Raw genomic sequence first — 13,839 nt, 5'->3', positions numbered from 1 at the left:
AAAAGATTTCTCTGTCTAGTCATGTTGTCATAAAATATATTGTATTTTATGCCAAAGAATACATGCAATGGTGGAATGGCACTTTAAGATGAAAAAATGTTCAAAAATGGATAGCCATTAAGAACTACATGCTTTTCACATCTTTCAAATTCCTTTATTCTCTGCTCTAGGTCAAAGGTGAGTGGCGGCCATCTTAACTTCAAGGCCTTCTCACACCCCATCAAACTAAGAGTCCCTATACAAAAATAAAATATCCAAAATAACTACAAAAATATATCAATGCTTCTGTAGCACACATTTAGTTTAGTTTAAACTCAAAATGGCTCCTACAGTCATGTTAACAAGAAACTACAAAGTGTAAACTTCTCTGTCCTGAACATTTCAGAAACCCTACTGTTACATTGCACTGACACTGGAGACTCCTTCCATCAATGTTAAATAAATGTCTACTTACAGAAAACTTCACCATATCAATGATTACACATTTTTTTTTATTTTAAATCTGTTTATTTGGATAGTCTGTGAATGAGCTGTTACTACAGAAGCAATAACATATGAAAATGAGTGCATTAATATGAACCCATGATTTGCAGTTGCACGGCTGTCAGAGGTGCTGTTATAGAAAATTAATCAACACCTTCTGACCAATCAGAACCAAGAATTCAGCAGGGCTGTGGTGTAAATTTGAAGATTAAATTTGATTTTTGTTTGTAGTGAGTTTCCCGCCTCTACAATCGGACAATGTTGCATCTCCTTATCCTATCCTCAACATTCCCACAGAGGACACAACCGTATATCACACTCAGACAGGTCAGTGACTCTGTTTTTATCTGGTAAATTATCAATATTGTGATTATAAAATTATATTTAATGTTAATCAGTATAATTTAGTTTAATTCAGAATAGTATTTTAATAGTATTAATCATATGCTATCAAGTATCCACATGAAGATACAACTGTAACATACAGCCTAGACATTTCCCTTCCAAAGCACCCGAGGGTACCCTTTTGAACTACTTCCGAGTTTATTCCCATAATTTCTTGTGATACCCTGCAAAAAGCACATGGATTCACACTGTAAGTGTGAAGCCTTGTAACCGCATTTCCAGAAAAGTTGGGATATTTTCTAAAATGCAATAAAAACAAAAATCTGTGATTTGTTAATTCACATGAACCTTTATTTAACTGACAAAAGTACAAAGAAAAAAACGAGAATGGGGAACGAGAGAGTGGACAAACTTGCAAAAGCAGCAATCAAAAAAGAAACTGATGAAGTGAGCATCAAATTATCAAAATCAGAGGGGAAAAGAATAGTGTAGAGAAAGGTAAATCAACAGTGGCAGCAGTTATGGGATAATGAAACAAAAGGGAGACATTTGCACTCAATCCAAAATAAAGTAGGTATGTTGTGAAGTAGGGGGTCAAACCAGAAAGAGCAAATAATAATAAGCAGATTGAGGATTGGACATAGCAATCTTAACAGTATACTTAACATCATGGGAAAACATTCAATGGGTCTCTGTGATCAATGCCATGAAGCTGAGACAGTTGAGCATATTTTTACATCATGCAAGAAATTTAGATCTGAGAAGCAAGCAATGATGACAGAGCTACAGAAAACAGGACGGGCAGAGAACAATATTAAAAACATACTAAAGTATGAAGATACTGCCAAAGGGAGGAAATGGCTATTTACATTTTTAAGAACGACTGGACTGGAAAAAACGGCTTTAAATTGGAATGACAAGAATATAGGAAAACCTGTAGATGGCAGTAATGCAACACTGTGGATGCCAGCTGCCGTAAAACCCCAGAGAAGAAGAAGAAGCAGCCTTGGCCTAACTGCATTTCCAGAAAAGTTGGGATATTTTCCAAAATGCAATAAAACCAAAAATCTGTGATTTGTTAATTCACGTGAATCTTTATTTAACTGACAAAAGTACAAAGAAAATATTTTCAACAGTTTTACTGATCAACTTAAATGTATTTTGTAAATATAAACAAAGTTAGAATTTGATGTCTGCAACACACTCAAAAAAGTTCGGACAGAGGCAAAATACAACTGAAAAGTAACACTATTTTGAAAGATTCCACAATAAGCAGGTTAATTGGTAACATGATTGAGTATAAAAGGAGCATGCACCAAAGGCTTAGTCTTTGCAAGCAAGGATGGGATGTGACTCATTCCTTTGTGCCAAAATTTGTGAGAGAATTGTTCATCGATTCAAAAAATATTTCTAATGTAATATTTTAGGTCTTTCGAAATCTACAGTACATAATATTCTGAAAAGATTCAGGGAATTTGGAGACAGTGCGTAAAGGGCAAGGTCGGAAACCACTTTTGAATGTGTGTGACCTTCGAGCCCTCAAGTGGTACTGCCTGAGAAACCATCATGCTAATGTGATAAATATAGCCACATGGGCTCTGGAGTACTTCGGGAAACCGTTGTCACTTAACACAGTTTACCGCTGCATCCAGAAATGCAACATGAAACTGCATTATGCAGGGAGGAAGTCATTCATCAGTTCTGTGCAGAAATGCAGCTGATTTCTCTGGGCCTGAACTCCCTGGGACCGAAAGACAGTGAAAACGTATGCTGTGGTCAGATGAGTCCACATTTCAGGTTGTTTTCAGGAAAATCAGACATTGAATTCTCTGTGCCAAAGGTGAACACGACTATCCAGTTTGTTATCAGAGAAAGGTGAAAAAGCCTGCATCTGTGATGGTATGGGGAACATCAGTGCCCGCGGCATGGGTGAGTTACATGTGTGTGAAGGTACCATTGATATTTTAGGGCATATATTGGGATTTTAGAGAGACATATTTATCAAGGCAATGTCTCTTCCTGGGAAGTCCATGCTTATTTCAGCAGGACAATGCCAGACCTCATTCTGCACAGGCTGCAACGGCATTGCTTTGTAGACACAGAGTGCGAGTGCTTGACTGGCCTACTGCCAGCCCAGATCTGTCTCCTGTTGAGAATGTATGGTGCATCATGAAGAGGAGAATCAGACAACGGTGACCACGAACTTTTGAGCAGCTGAAGTCTTATATCAAGCAAGAATGGACAAAAATTCCAACTGCAAAACTGCAACAATCAGTATCCTTAGATCCCATACAATTAAAAAGTGTTATTAAAGGAAAAGTGATGTAACACAATGGTAATAATGCCTCTACCCCCAACTTTTTTTGAGTGTGTTGCAGGCATCACATTCTAACTTCATTTACATTTACAAAATACAATTAAGTTGGTCAGTAAAACTACTGAAAATCTTTTCTTTATACTTTTGTCAGTTAAATAAAGGTTAACGTGAATTAAACAATGACAGATTTTGTTTTTTATTGCATTTTGGAAAATATCCCAACTTTTCTGGAAATGGGGTAAGTAATTTGTACTGTCGAGCTTGTAAGTTCTGAGCTGCTGTTATATTGGATAGCTATTTTGTGTGTGACCCTACCTTGTTCATCTTGTCTCTGCCTTGGCTTCCCCCTTTTCTTTTGGTTGCTGTCTCTGATTCCTGGTATTGTGATCTTGCCCTTTTTCTTGATTATGTTTTGGATTGTGTGTTTGATTTGTTTGGTACTGACATTGATCATTTCGACTCTGCTGTACCTGTGAATAAACATCTTGCAAATGAACCTTTACTCAGCCTCAGTGAGCTTTCTATTACAACAATGTTGTCAAATCATGTAAATCATTCTGTCATACAGCTGTGCATTAATGAATGAAGTATGTATGAGATCAGGATGTTTTATACACAGGGTTTAGCTGTTTGTACACAGGGTTGCCAGATCTCACCAATGTTTCCAGCCCAAATATGTCTCAAGAACTGAATAAAAAGATCTGAACCTATCCCCAAATCTTGGCAGGATGAGTGGTATATTCATTCATTCATTGGTCTAAAAAAACCACAACACGAATAACTGTTTTAGTCACCTGACTTGAAAATGAATAAGCATCTTTTTTCATTCCTCATGTCTCAACATTCTTTATTTCAAAACAAAACAAAACAATAAAAGAAACTTGATGAAACTATGTACAAGCTTTAATTCCCATTATATACTACAGTGCTAGCATAGCATTACGTTGTCTGCACTTCCTTTGTTTGCCATAACCTACTTTTTTCTAGAAATTAATTAGTTATTAGATATGATTTTAATTATTTGCTTTAAAACTAGGTCTTAGCAGCTGCTGACTATTTTAAAACTAGCCCAAAAACCCTCCACCCACAGATGTGCTTTTACCACCCACACCACTGTTCCAAATCAGGCCCAATTTGACATTAAAAACCTGTGACCCTGGCAACCCTGACTATACAGAAAAGGCTTGAGTCTTGAGTTTTACAAATTATATCTTCTGCATCCTGACTGTATGTCTGTGGTATTCTGTCCCTCAGTTCAGCCTTCACCCCATCAGGTAACTCCACAGTTGGTTGGAATTCTGGGTGATGCTCCCACTGTGATTATTTGCCCACACTGCTCTCGCCAAATTACCACCAGTGTGTATTATAAACCTGGAAATGCAGCATGGGTCATGTGCTGTCTGCTTACACTTTTTGGGTAAGACACAACATCCGATAAACAGCTGAAATAATTCAGTGAGTCACATGATTGAGCAGTTAGTATGGAGGTGAGACATGATGTTTTGCCAGCTGAAAGACTTTGTTACTAGATTTGGTTACTGTTACTGACTTTATTTACTTAAAAATAGAACAAACCAACAAATTGAGCACCTTTTTGAGCAGATGTTAAACATCCTGAACTTCATCCCAAATCACCAATCACTGTTCTCACACATTTCCATATTCTTGGTTTTAAACTCTCTTCTTGGTGATATTTACACATTTATCACAGCAGTGCAGTGATACTGGCTTGTGATGGCTTGATTTAATTACAAATGATGATCATTGCTGTGACTTTTTAATGAGAAAAACATTGATAGATGTCTACTCTGTATTTCAGGCTCTTCTGTGGATTTTGCTTAATTCCCTGCTGCGTGAAAGAATTCCAGGATGCTTATCATTCATGTCCTGCCTGTAAAAAATTCATAGGGACACATGTTCGCTAAAACACACACACAGAGTTTATTACCATTACTGTGATGTATTTACATTGAAACATGATTTGTCGCTAATTTCTGCTGTCCTTAAACCTTAAACCAAACAATTACATCATTACTCAAATATAAATTTTTCAGATCAAAGCATGATCTGTAACATTAAATTCATAAATGTGACATGCCCATGGATTTTGGGTGGATGTATAAAGTAGGAGTGTTTGATGCATTAATAGGCATAGAAAATCAATTTATTTACCTTAGAAATGATTAAAATAACATGATTGTCGCAGTGGAAACTGACACCTTATGAAATTCAGTCTTTTTTTCCCTCTGCACTAAAAGCTCCAGGATGTCACTGTGATATCCCTGAGCACAGAGTGTAACTAGCTGCATCTTAGCTTTCAAACAGTAATAGGGGAATGCATAATTCCAATTGGTTGATCCTTTTTTACTCTATAGCATAGCCATAATCAATTATCATTAAACAAGCTAAGGAATGTTTTCATTTGAAGTTTGTGGTGATTAAATACAGAGGAATCATAATGATGACCTTTAGCGAATGTCTGCCCTGCTGCTTTACAAACTACTGCTCAGTGTTATGTGACATGTACAATATACAATCAGCTGTACTGTACATGTGTTACATTAATGATGATGATGGCAGTTTCTTCAAATTCAAAGATCAATGGGAAGATGTCTTAGAGATTGGTAGTATGAAGACAAGCCCTCAGGTGACTGCAGAGACTCATTCTTGATTTGCAGAGTCTACCACAGTAACGATTCCATTTCACTGGAGCAAAATGACAATATATAATCTAATCCCTCTTATTTCAGGAAATCACAGCTCCTCATGATCAAAGTGACAACATTCATTATTGAGTTCTTGTAATTATTAGCTGTTTCAGTGCTGACTATGGGTTCAGTCCAAATCCTCATTAACTCAAAAACCAAATATAATGTGAAATCTAAGTGGAAAATCGAGGAATAATAAACTTTATGTTGCTAATCAATACCCAGAATATTAATTATTGTAGACATGTAAATAACGAGCCTCAGTTGTTATGTTGGATTTTGTCTTTTTTCTGACTGATAGATTGATGTGAAAATACTGAATTAAAACTTCCTGCACTGCATTGTGACTTCTGTCTGAAACATCCTGTATATAAAGAAACTTCACACAAAGCTCCAGCATGTATATTTCTTAACTATAGATGTCACTTTCTGCATAAATTTCATTGTGCTCCTGTAGTAGATGCTGTATTTGTGCTCTGGTTTCCTCCCACAGACCAAAAACTTGGATTCAGTCAACTGGTTAGTCTAAATCTCCTAGAGGTGTGAACATGAGTGTGATGATTGTTCATCTCTGTATAGCCCTGTGATGGATTGGCAAGCTGCCCAGGGTGAACCCCACCTTCCACCCAAAGTCAGCTGGGATTGGCTTCAGCTTCTCCCATGACCCTGATGGATAAGGAACATGATAGATGGATGGATAATCCTTAACATTCAAGCTAATTCATACACACAAGTTAGCATTAATTATCATCAGCATTACAGTAGAAGCTAATACCATGCTTACGAATAATATTACTCAGAGGTAACATATATAAACAAAAAAAGCAGTGGGCCTAGCAAAGGACTGGAAACCAGAGGTTTAAGCTGTGATACATGAAAGGTGGGGTGAACACGTCGCATGGTGAGTGGTAATGCCAGTCTAACGGAACATGGGTTGATTACCTTCTTGATGAAGAAGGGTCCAAGGAACCTGGGTGCCAGCTTGCGAGAGATGGCCCTAAGTGGCAGGTGGCGTGTGGAGAGCATAACTCGTTGACCCACTCAGTAGGTGGGTGCCTTGGAGCAGTGTTGTTTTTGGCAGCCATTTTTGATTTAGTTTTAGTCTTAGTCTTTTGGATGAAATGCTTATCAGTTTTAGTCACATTTTAGTCAATTCCATCCTTGATAGTTTTGGTCTAGTTTTAGTCGATGAAAACAAAGGGTTTTAGTCCAGTTTTAGTCATTCATTTTAGTCGAAAAAATAATTACTTTAAAACATTAAATTAGGCCAATACAGAGATAGGAAATTGTAATCGAGGTTGACAGTTTGTGCATAACATACTCTCAAAACAGTGTCTCAAAACAAACTTGTTTCACTTGAACGTAAAAAGTATGTCAAATATTTGGATTTAATAATCGATGACAATCTTTCTTGGAAGCCTCATATTGATTTTATTTGCAACAAAGTAAGCAAGGTTGTCGGCCTTTTGGCCAAGCTTAGACATTTTATTCCACTACATACCCTTATGACATTATATCGCTCTCTGATTCAACCTTATTTAACATATTGGGGACAGGCTTGTAAAACTCGTATAAATAAACCTTTCGATTACGTTCATTATGTCTTATACTGAATATTGTTAGTTTTTTTCTTTTTTATCAGACATCTAATTTTTTAGGTTTGTTTACCTGACATGTTTCGGAAACATCAGCTGATAAAAGATGCGTCACCAATAACATCCGGTGACACTCTGAGGAAGAAGACAGTCGTACGTCGAAACATGTCAGGTAAACAAACCTAAAAAATTAGATGTCTGATAAAAAAGAAAAAACTAACAATATTCGTATAAATAAAGTATTAATCCTACAAAAATGAGCTTTAAGATTAATCCATTTTGTTGATAATAGAGAAAGTGCCCTTCCATTGTTTTCCAAAACCAATATTTTACCAGTAAATCTTCTTTTCTATGAATGTATTTCTAAATTAATGTATGATGTTAATCAAAGTGCACCCTCAAACATTTGTAAATTATTTTCTTCTATTTCTAGTATCCATTCTTATAACACTAGGTCATCTTACTCCAAGAACTTATATACTCAGTATTCTCGTACAAATCTACAAAAGAACTCATTTTCCTGTGTTGGTGTTAGGGTATGGAACCAGATTCCAACTTCTATAAGATCTTCATCTAAATTGTCGTTCAAGAAAAAAGTCAGACACCACCTTTCTGATTTAAGTAGATATGGATATGATGTTGACATCTCCAAACTCTTTCTTTCTACATAACTTCTAAAAAAAAAATCTCCTTCTCACCCCCGGTGGGGGTGGGGGGGGGTGGTATCCATGTCATCCTCAAGCTCGGGTCCTCTACCAGAGGCCTGGGAGTTTGAGGGTTCTGCGCAGTATCTTCGATGTTCCTAGGACTGCGCTCTTCTGGACTGAGGCTTCAGATGTTGTTCCTGGGATTTGCTGGAGCCACTCTCCCAGTTTGGGGGTTACTGCCCCAAGTGCCCCCACTACCACGGGGACCACGCAACCCTTGACCTTCCACATCCATTCCAGCTGCTCTTTCAACCCTTGATACTTCTCAAGTTTCTCATGTTCCTTCTTCCTGATGTTGGCGTCAGCTGGGATCGCCACATCTATCACCACCACCCTCTTCTGCTCTTTGTCCACCACCACTATGTCCGGTTGGTTAGCCAGGATCTGTTTGTCAGTCTGGAAGCTGAAGTCCCACAGAACCTTGGCCCTGTTGTTCTCAGCCACCTTCTGTGGTATGGCCCATTGGGACTTGGGTACTTCTATTCCATACTGGTTGCAGATGTTCCTGTATACTATCCCAGCCACTTTGTTGTGCCTCTCCATGTACGCTGATCCAGCTAGCATCTTACACCCTGCTACTATGTGCTGGACTGTTTCAGGGGCTTCTTTGCACAGTCTGCATCTTGGGTCTGATCTACTCTGGTAGATCCTGGCCTCTATGGCTCTTGTGCTTATGGCCTGTTCTTGTGCTGCCATGATTAGTGCCTCTGTGCTGTCTGTCAGTCCTGCATTATCCAGCCACTGGTAGGATTTCTTGATATCAACCACTTCCTCTATCTGACGGTGGTACATGCCATGTAGGGGTTTATCCCTCCAGGTTGTCTGTTCCTCCTCCTCCTCTGCACTCTCATCAGGGTTCTGCTGCCTGAGACATTCACTTAGCAGTTCATCCTTTGGGGCCATCTTTCTGATGTATTCTCGGATTTTCGATGTTTCATCCTGGACCATGGTCTTGATGCTCACTAGCCCTCGGCCTCCCTCTTTCCGCTTAGTGTATAGTCTCAGGGTGCTGGACTTGGGGTGGAACCCTCCATGCATGGTGAGGAGCTTTCTAGTCTTGATATCTGTGGCTTCTATCTCCTCCTTTGGCCAGTTTATGATACCAGCGGGGTATCTGATGACTGGTAGTGCATACATGTTGATGGCTCGGACCTTGTTCTTACCATTCAGCTGACTTTTCAGGACCTGTCTTACTCTCTGGAGGTATTTGGCTGTGGTTGACTTCCTTGTGGCCTCTTCATGGTTTCCATTAGCCTGTGGGATGCCAAGGTACTTGTAGCTGTCTTGGATATCACCTATGTTGCCCTCTGGTAGGTCAATCCCCTCAGTCCGGATCATCTTGCCTCTCTTTGAGACCATCCGGCCACACTTGTCCAATCCGAATGACATCCCTATGTCATCGGTGTAGATCCGGGTGGTGTGGATCAGCGAGTCTATTTCTCGCTCGTTCCTGGCATACAGCTTGATGTCATCCATGTAGAGCAGGTGGCTGATTGTTGCCCCACTACGGAATCGGTACCCGTAGCCGCTCTTCGTGATGATCTGACTGAGGGGGTTCAGGCCCATGCAGAACAGCAGTGGTGATAGCGCATCTCCTTGGTATATGCCGCACTTGATGTTGACTTGGGCAATGGGTTTTGAGTTGGCCTCTAGGGTTGTCTTCCACATTTCCATTGAGTTCTGGATGAAGGTCCTTAGGTTCCTGTTGATCTTATACAGTTCCAGACATTCCAGTATCCATGTGTGTGGCATTGAGTCGTAGGCTTTCTTGTAGTCAATCCAGGCAGTGCACAGGTTGGTCTGTCTCTTCTTACAGTCTCGGGTGACTGTTCTATTGACCAGTAGCTGGTGCTTGGCTCCTCTGGTGTTACTGCCAATTCCTTTCTGTGCCTCGCTCATGTATTGAGCCACATGCTTACTCATTTTTGCTGCAATGATGCCTGACAGGGCCTTCCATGTTGTGCAGAGACAGGTAATTGGCCGGTAGTTGGATGGGATGGGTCCCTTCTGGGGGTCCTTCATGATTAGGACTGTCCTGCCTTGGGTTAGCCATTCTGGGTGGGTCCCATCTCTCAGCAGCTGGTTCATCTGTGCTGCTAGGCGTTCATGGAGTGCAGTTAGCTTCTTCAGCCAGTACGTATGGATCATATCGGGGCCTGGTGCTGTCCAGCTCTTCATCTTTGACACTCTTTCTTGGACGTCTGCCATTGAGATGGTTACTGGTTCTTGTTCTGGGAGGTTGCTGTGGTCAGCTCTTAGGTCCACTAACCATTGGGCATCGGTGTTGTGTGATGCCTTTCTTTCCCATATGTCTTTCCAGTATTTTTCCACCTCAGCTCTTGGTGGGTCTGACCGGTTGTTGTTTCCCTGCCACTGAGAGTACACCTTGGCTGGTTCAGTGGAGAACAGCTTGTTTATTCTCCTGGCCTCTCCCTCCCTGGTGTATCTCTTCAACCGGGTGGCCAGAGCTGTTAGTCGCTGTTTGGCAGTTTCGAGTGCCTATGGTATGGAGAGTGAGTTGTACTTCCTGGGTGCCCCTTTATTCACCATGTTCCCTTTCTGTAGTTCAGCTAGCTGGCTAACTTCTCTCCGTGCTGCCTTTATCTTGGCCTCTAATCATCTCTTCCATGGTGGATACTGTTTGTTATGTCCCGAGCCCACCTTGTGTCCAAGCATCTCCATGATTACTGTTGCTGTACTGTGTATCAGCTTGTTGGTCTCAGTGATGGTTCTTGTGGAGATTGTCTTCAGAGCAGCATTCACATCTACTAGTAGATCTTCTGAAGGTACTTGGCAACTCAGCTTCGGTATTCGTCGGGGGCTCCAGGTTTCCAGTTGGGTCACGATCTTCCTTCTCAGGTCAGCAGCTCTTGTGTTAAGGCTGTTAGCTGTTGGGGCTTGGTACCCAATCTCTGATTGTGGGGATGATGATGACATCTCCCCGCTGACCTGTCTTCCTGGCTCCCCCTTGCCGTAGCATCGTTGTTGTATTTCATTAATCTCTAGTTGTGATAGTAGATTTCGATTACGGATGTTGGAACACTGGGCTAATAGCTGTTTCTTTGTTAGCCTTGATTGTGGGTTTCGAAGTATCCAATGGTCCCACATTCGCTGCATGTATCCCCTCTCTCTGGGATTGCTTGTATAGTAGCATTCCAGCAAATCCATATTTTCTGTCCTCGTCCATCGATGTCTTGTTCCAGTAGCCCATTTACACTAGGTCATCTTACTCCAAGAACTTATATACTCAGTATTCTCGTACAAATCTACAAAAGAACTCATTTTCCTGTGTTGGTGTTAGGGTATGGAACCAGATTCCAACTTCTGTAAGATCTTCATCTAAATTGTCATTCAAGAAAAAAGTCAGACACCACCTTTCTGATTTAAGTAGATATGGATATGATGTTGACATCTCCAAACTCTTTCTTTCTACATAACTATATATATATATATATATATATATATATATATATATATATATATCTTAGTTTTAACTTTAAATATTATTTACCATACATGAATTATCATCAGTATGACAAGTATACCCCTCTCTCTCTATTTTTTTTCAATGTTATTGAATGATATTACTGTACCTTTATATCGAATAACAAGTATTGTCTCCTCTTTTTCTTTTTGTTACCAAATAGTTGTTAATTTGTCAAGTATGTTTTATTATCTTTTTCATACATATTTAAGTATTATATTAATTCATATAAAAATTTATTTGTAAACATGAGTCTGCATTGATTAGCAGTGCGCTATTTGCAGACTCGTGTAGTCTATTACATGTTAATATGTAATTGAAATAAAAGATTGATTGATTGATGTGCGCATGCTCTCTACATAAACACTGTCTAGTGCAGACATCCCAAGTCTCCCGGAAGTTCCGGGAGTCTCCCGCATATTGCTAGTGGCTCCCGTAGATTTACATAGAAGACTAGATGCCTCGTCCCCCTTGCCCGTCAATGAAGTCAAACGTCCGCACATGGCGGCCATCTTACCTCAGACAGCTGGCTTACCCATTACATTGTGTTGGTAGCGATATGTACTTTTCAGATGACCGTAACGTCCTCAAATTTCAATCGATATTCAAACGGTTTGGTTTGTTATATAAAAAAAACAAACGGAAGTATGTATTTATGATATTAATGATGAATAATCATTTTATGTTTTAAAAAAAATACATGCTGAAATTCCTATGCTGTGAGAAGCCTAAAGGCCAATTTATGCTGACAACCCAGTCCTCGCAGATAGCGTCGCAGACAGTGTCTGCATAGCCCCCCCACCTTCGCAGACGCTCTGCGTGCACCTCCCAAAAATTGTGACCACCGCAGAAGCCTCGCAGACAGCGTCGCAGACAAGAGGGCTCTGATTGGTCCACTCTACATCCGCTGTACACGCACTTCCGCTTCCCTACTTTCCCGGTTTGGTTTGTTTTCACAACCGGCATTTTTAAAAACACGAGCGAAGATGGAGCAGCATGAAGAGCGGTTGATTGAGGAAGTACGTACATCTATACGACTCCAGTTCTAGTCATTATAAAAAAAAAAGTTCTAGTCATTATAAGTAACCGGAGGATAAACACTCCACTAACCAAACCCACCAACTACTCCTAGCGACTTCGCGCCCCCTTGCGTTGTGCCGGTGAATAACATCGCGCACGCCTATTATCCCCGCTCAACAATAAATTACAACTGTCTGCAAAAAACTATCTGTGAAAGCCTTGTCGCACGAGCATGCAGAGGCCTTTACACTGCATACTTATGGATAACTGCGGCCTTAGGACAAATAACCATACAATTTATTTCCAATTTTTAGTGAAAATATTTTTACATGTGATAGGGCCGTAGGGGAAGCTAAAGTTAAATAAACAGCTTACTCACTTCTGAAACTTCAGAAATACTTCATACACCTCAAAAACCTAATGCACTCACATCATAGCATAATAACAAATGTAAACTCACATCATAGCATAATAACAAATGCACTGCCCGAGTAAGTAATAGTATAAAACACGACAGCGACTCACGGTAGTTTGTGACAAAAAAAAGCATTTAATTAAATCACATGTGGTTATACTTCCAAGGATAAAAAGATATCTTTACATTTACAAAAAGAACATTCAAAGCTGATTAATCATGTCAAAGTCAATATGTTAGCACAGAAGATTGAAATTTCATTTGACTAGGCTCCAACGTGCAGTTAAAATAAAACTAAACATACTGATAAACGTCTACAATTAAAACACACACAGACAGACACATCATCTTGTCATCAAAGTCAGTACTTTGATTTCCTGTAATTCATAATGTGAGTGCTGGGCTGTGCTTGGGCACTGGAGTTCTAGTTCACAAGCTTGTAATACCCCTTGAAAATTTTTACACTGTATATTTGGCTAATGCCCTTTAAACAGTACTGCTTTGTTGTGCTTCTGTCTCATGCTGTTGTTCTGTAAGGAAAGGGTTGTCATCATGGCAATGTGGTGGAGTCTAAGCTTAAAAAATAGGGACACAACCAGTGTTAGAGTGTTACAAAGCTGCAGTAAGTCGTTTTTGAAGAGAAAAGGTACGATTTCAGCATGTTCAAGCACCCAGAATTACAACCACATTAATAATGTTTTAAGAAATCAAACCATTTGTATATACGTCAAAATTTCAGCGAGATAAGAGTATAAACATTTAAGC

The 13,839-nt window shown here is 39.7% G+C and overlaps 1 protein-coding gene across 1 annotated transcript in view; it reads left to right on the top strand.

The window, feature by feature from the left end:
• The window catches only part of si:dkeyp-75b4.8 (lipopolysaccharide-induced tumor necrosis factor-alpha factor homolog), a 33,936-nt gene extending 27,693 nt beyond the window's left edge, over positions 1-6,243 (top strand). Inside the window, exons 3-5 of the mRNA XM_060899447.1 lie at positions 715-810; positions 4,400-4,562; positions 4,965-6,243. Coding sequence (XP_060755430.1) covers positions 715-810; positions 4,400-4,562; positions 4,965-5,070 — 365 coding nt within the window. The 3' untranslated portion in view covers positions 5,071-6,243. The remainder of the gene's footprint in view (positions 1-714; positions 811-4,399; positions 4,563-4,964) is intronic.
• The last annotated feature ends 7,596 nt before the right edge of the window (positions 6,244-13,839 follow it).

The sequence above is a fragment of the Neoarius graeffei genome, chromosome 18 (assembly GCF_027579695.1).
Source record: "Neoarius graeffei isolate fNeoGra1 chromosome 18, fNeoGra1.pri, whole genome shotgun sequence".
Classification (NCBI taxonomy): Eukaryota; Metazoa; Chordata; class Actinopteri; order Siluriformes; family Ariidae; genus Neoarius; species Neoarius graeffei.
The sequence above is the reverse complement of the archived record's forward strand: the minus strand, read 5'-3'. Positions and strand labels throughout refer to the sequence as shown.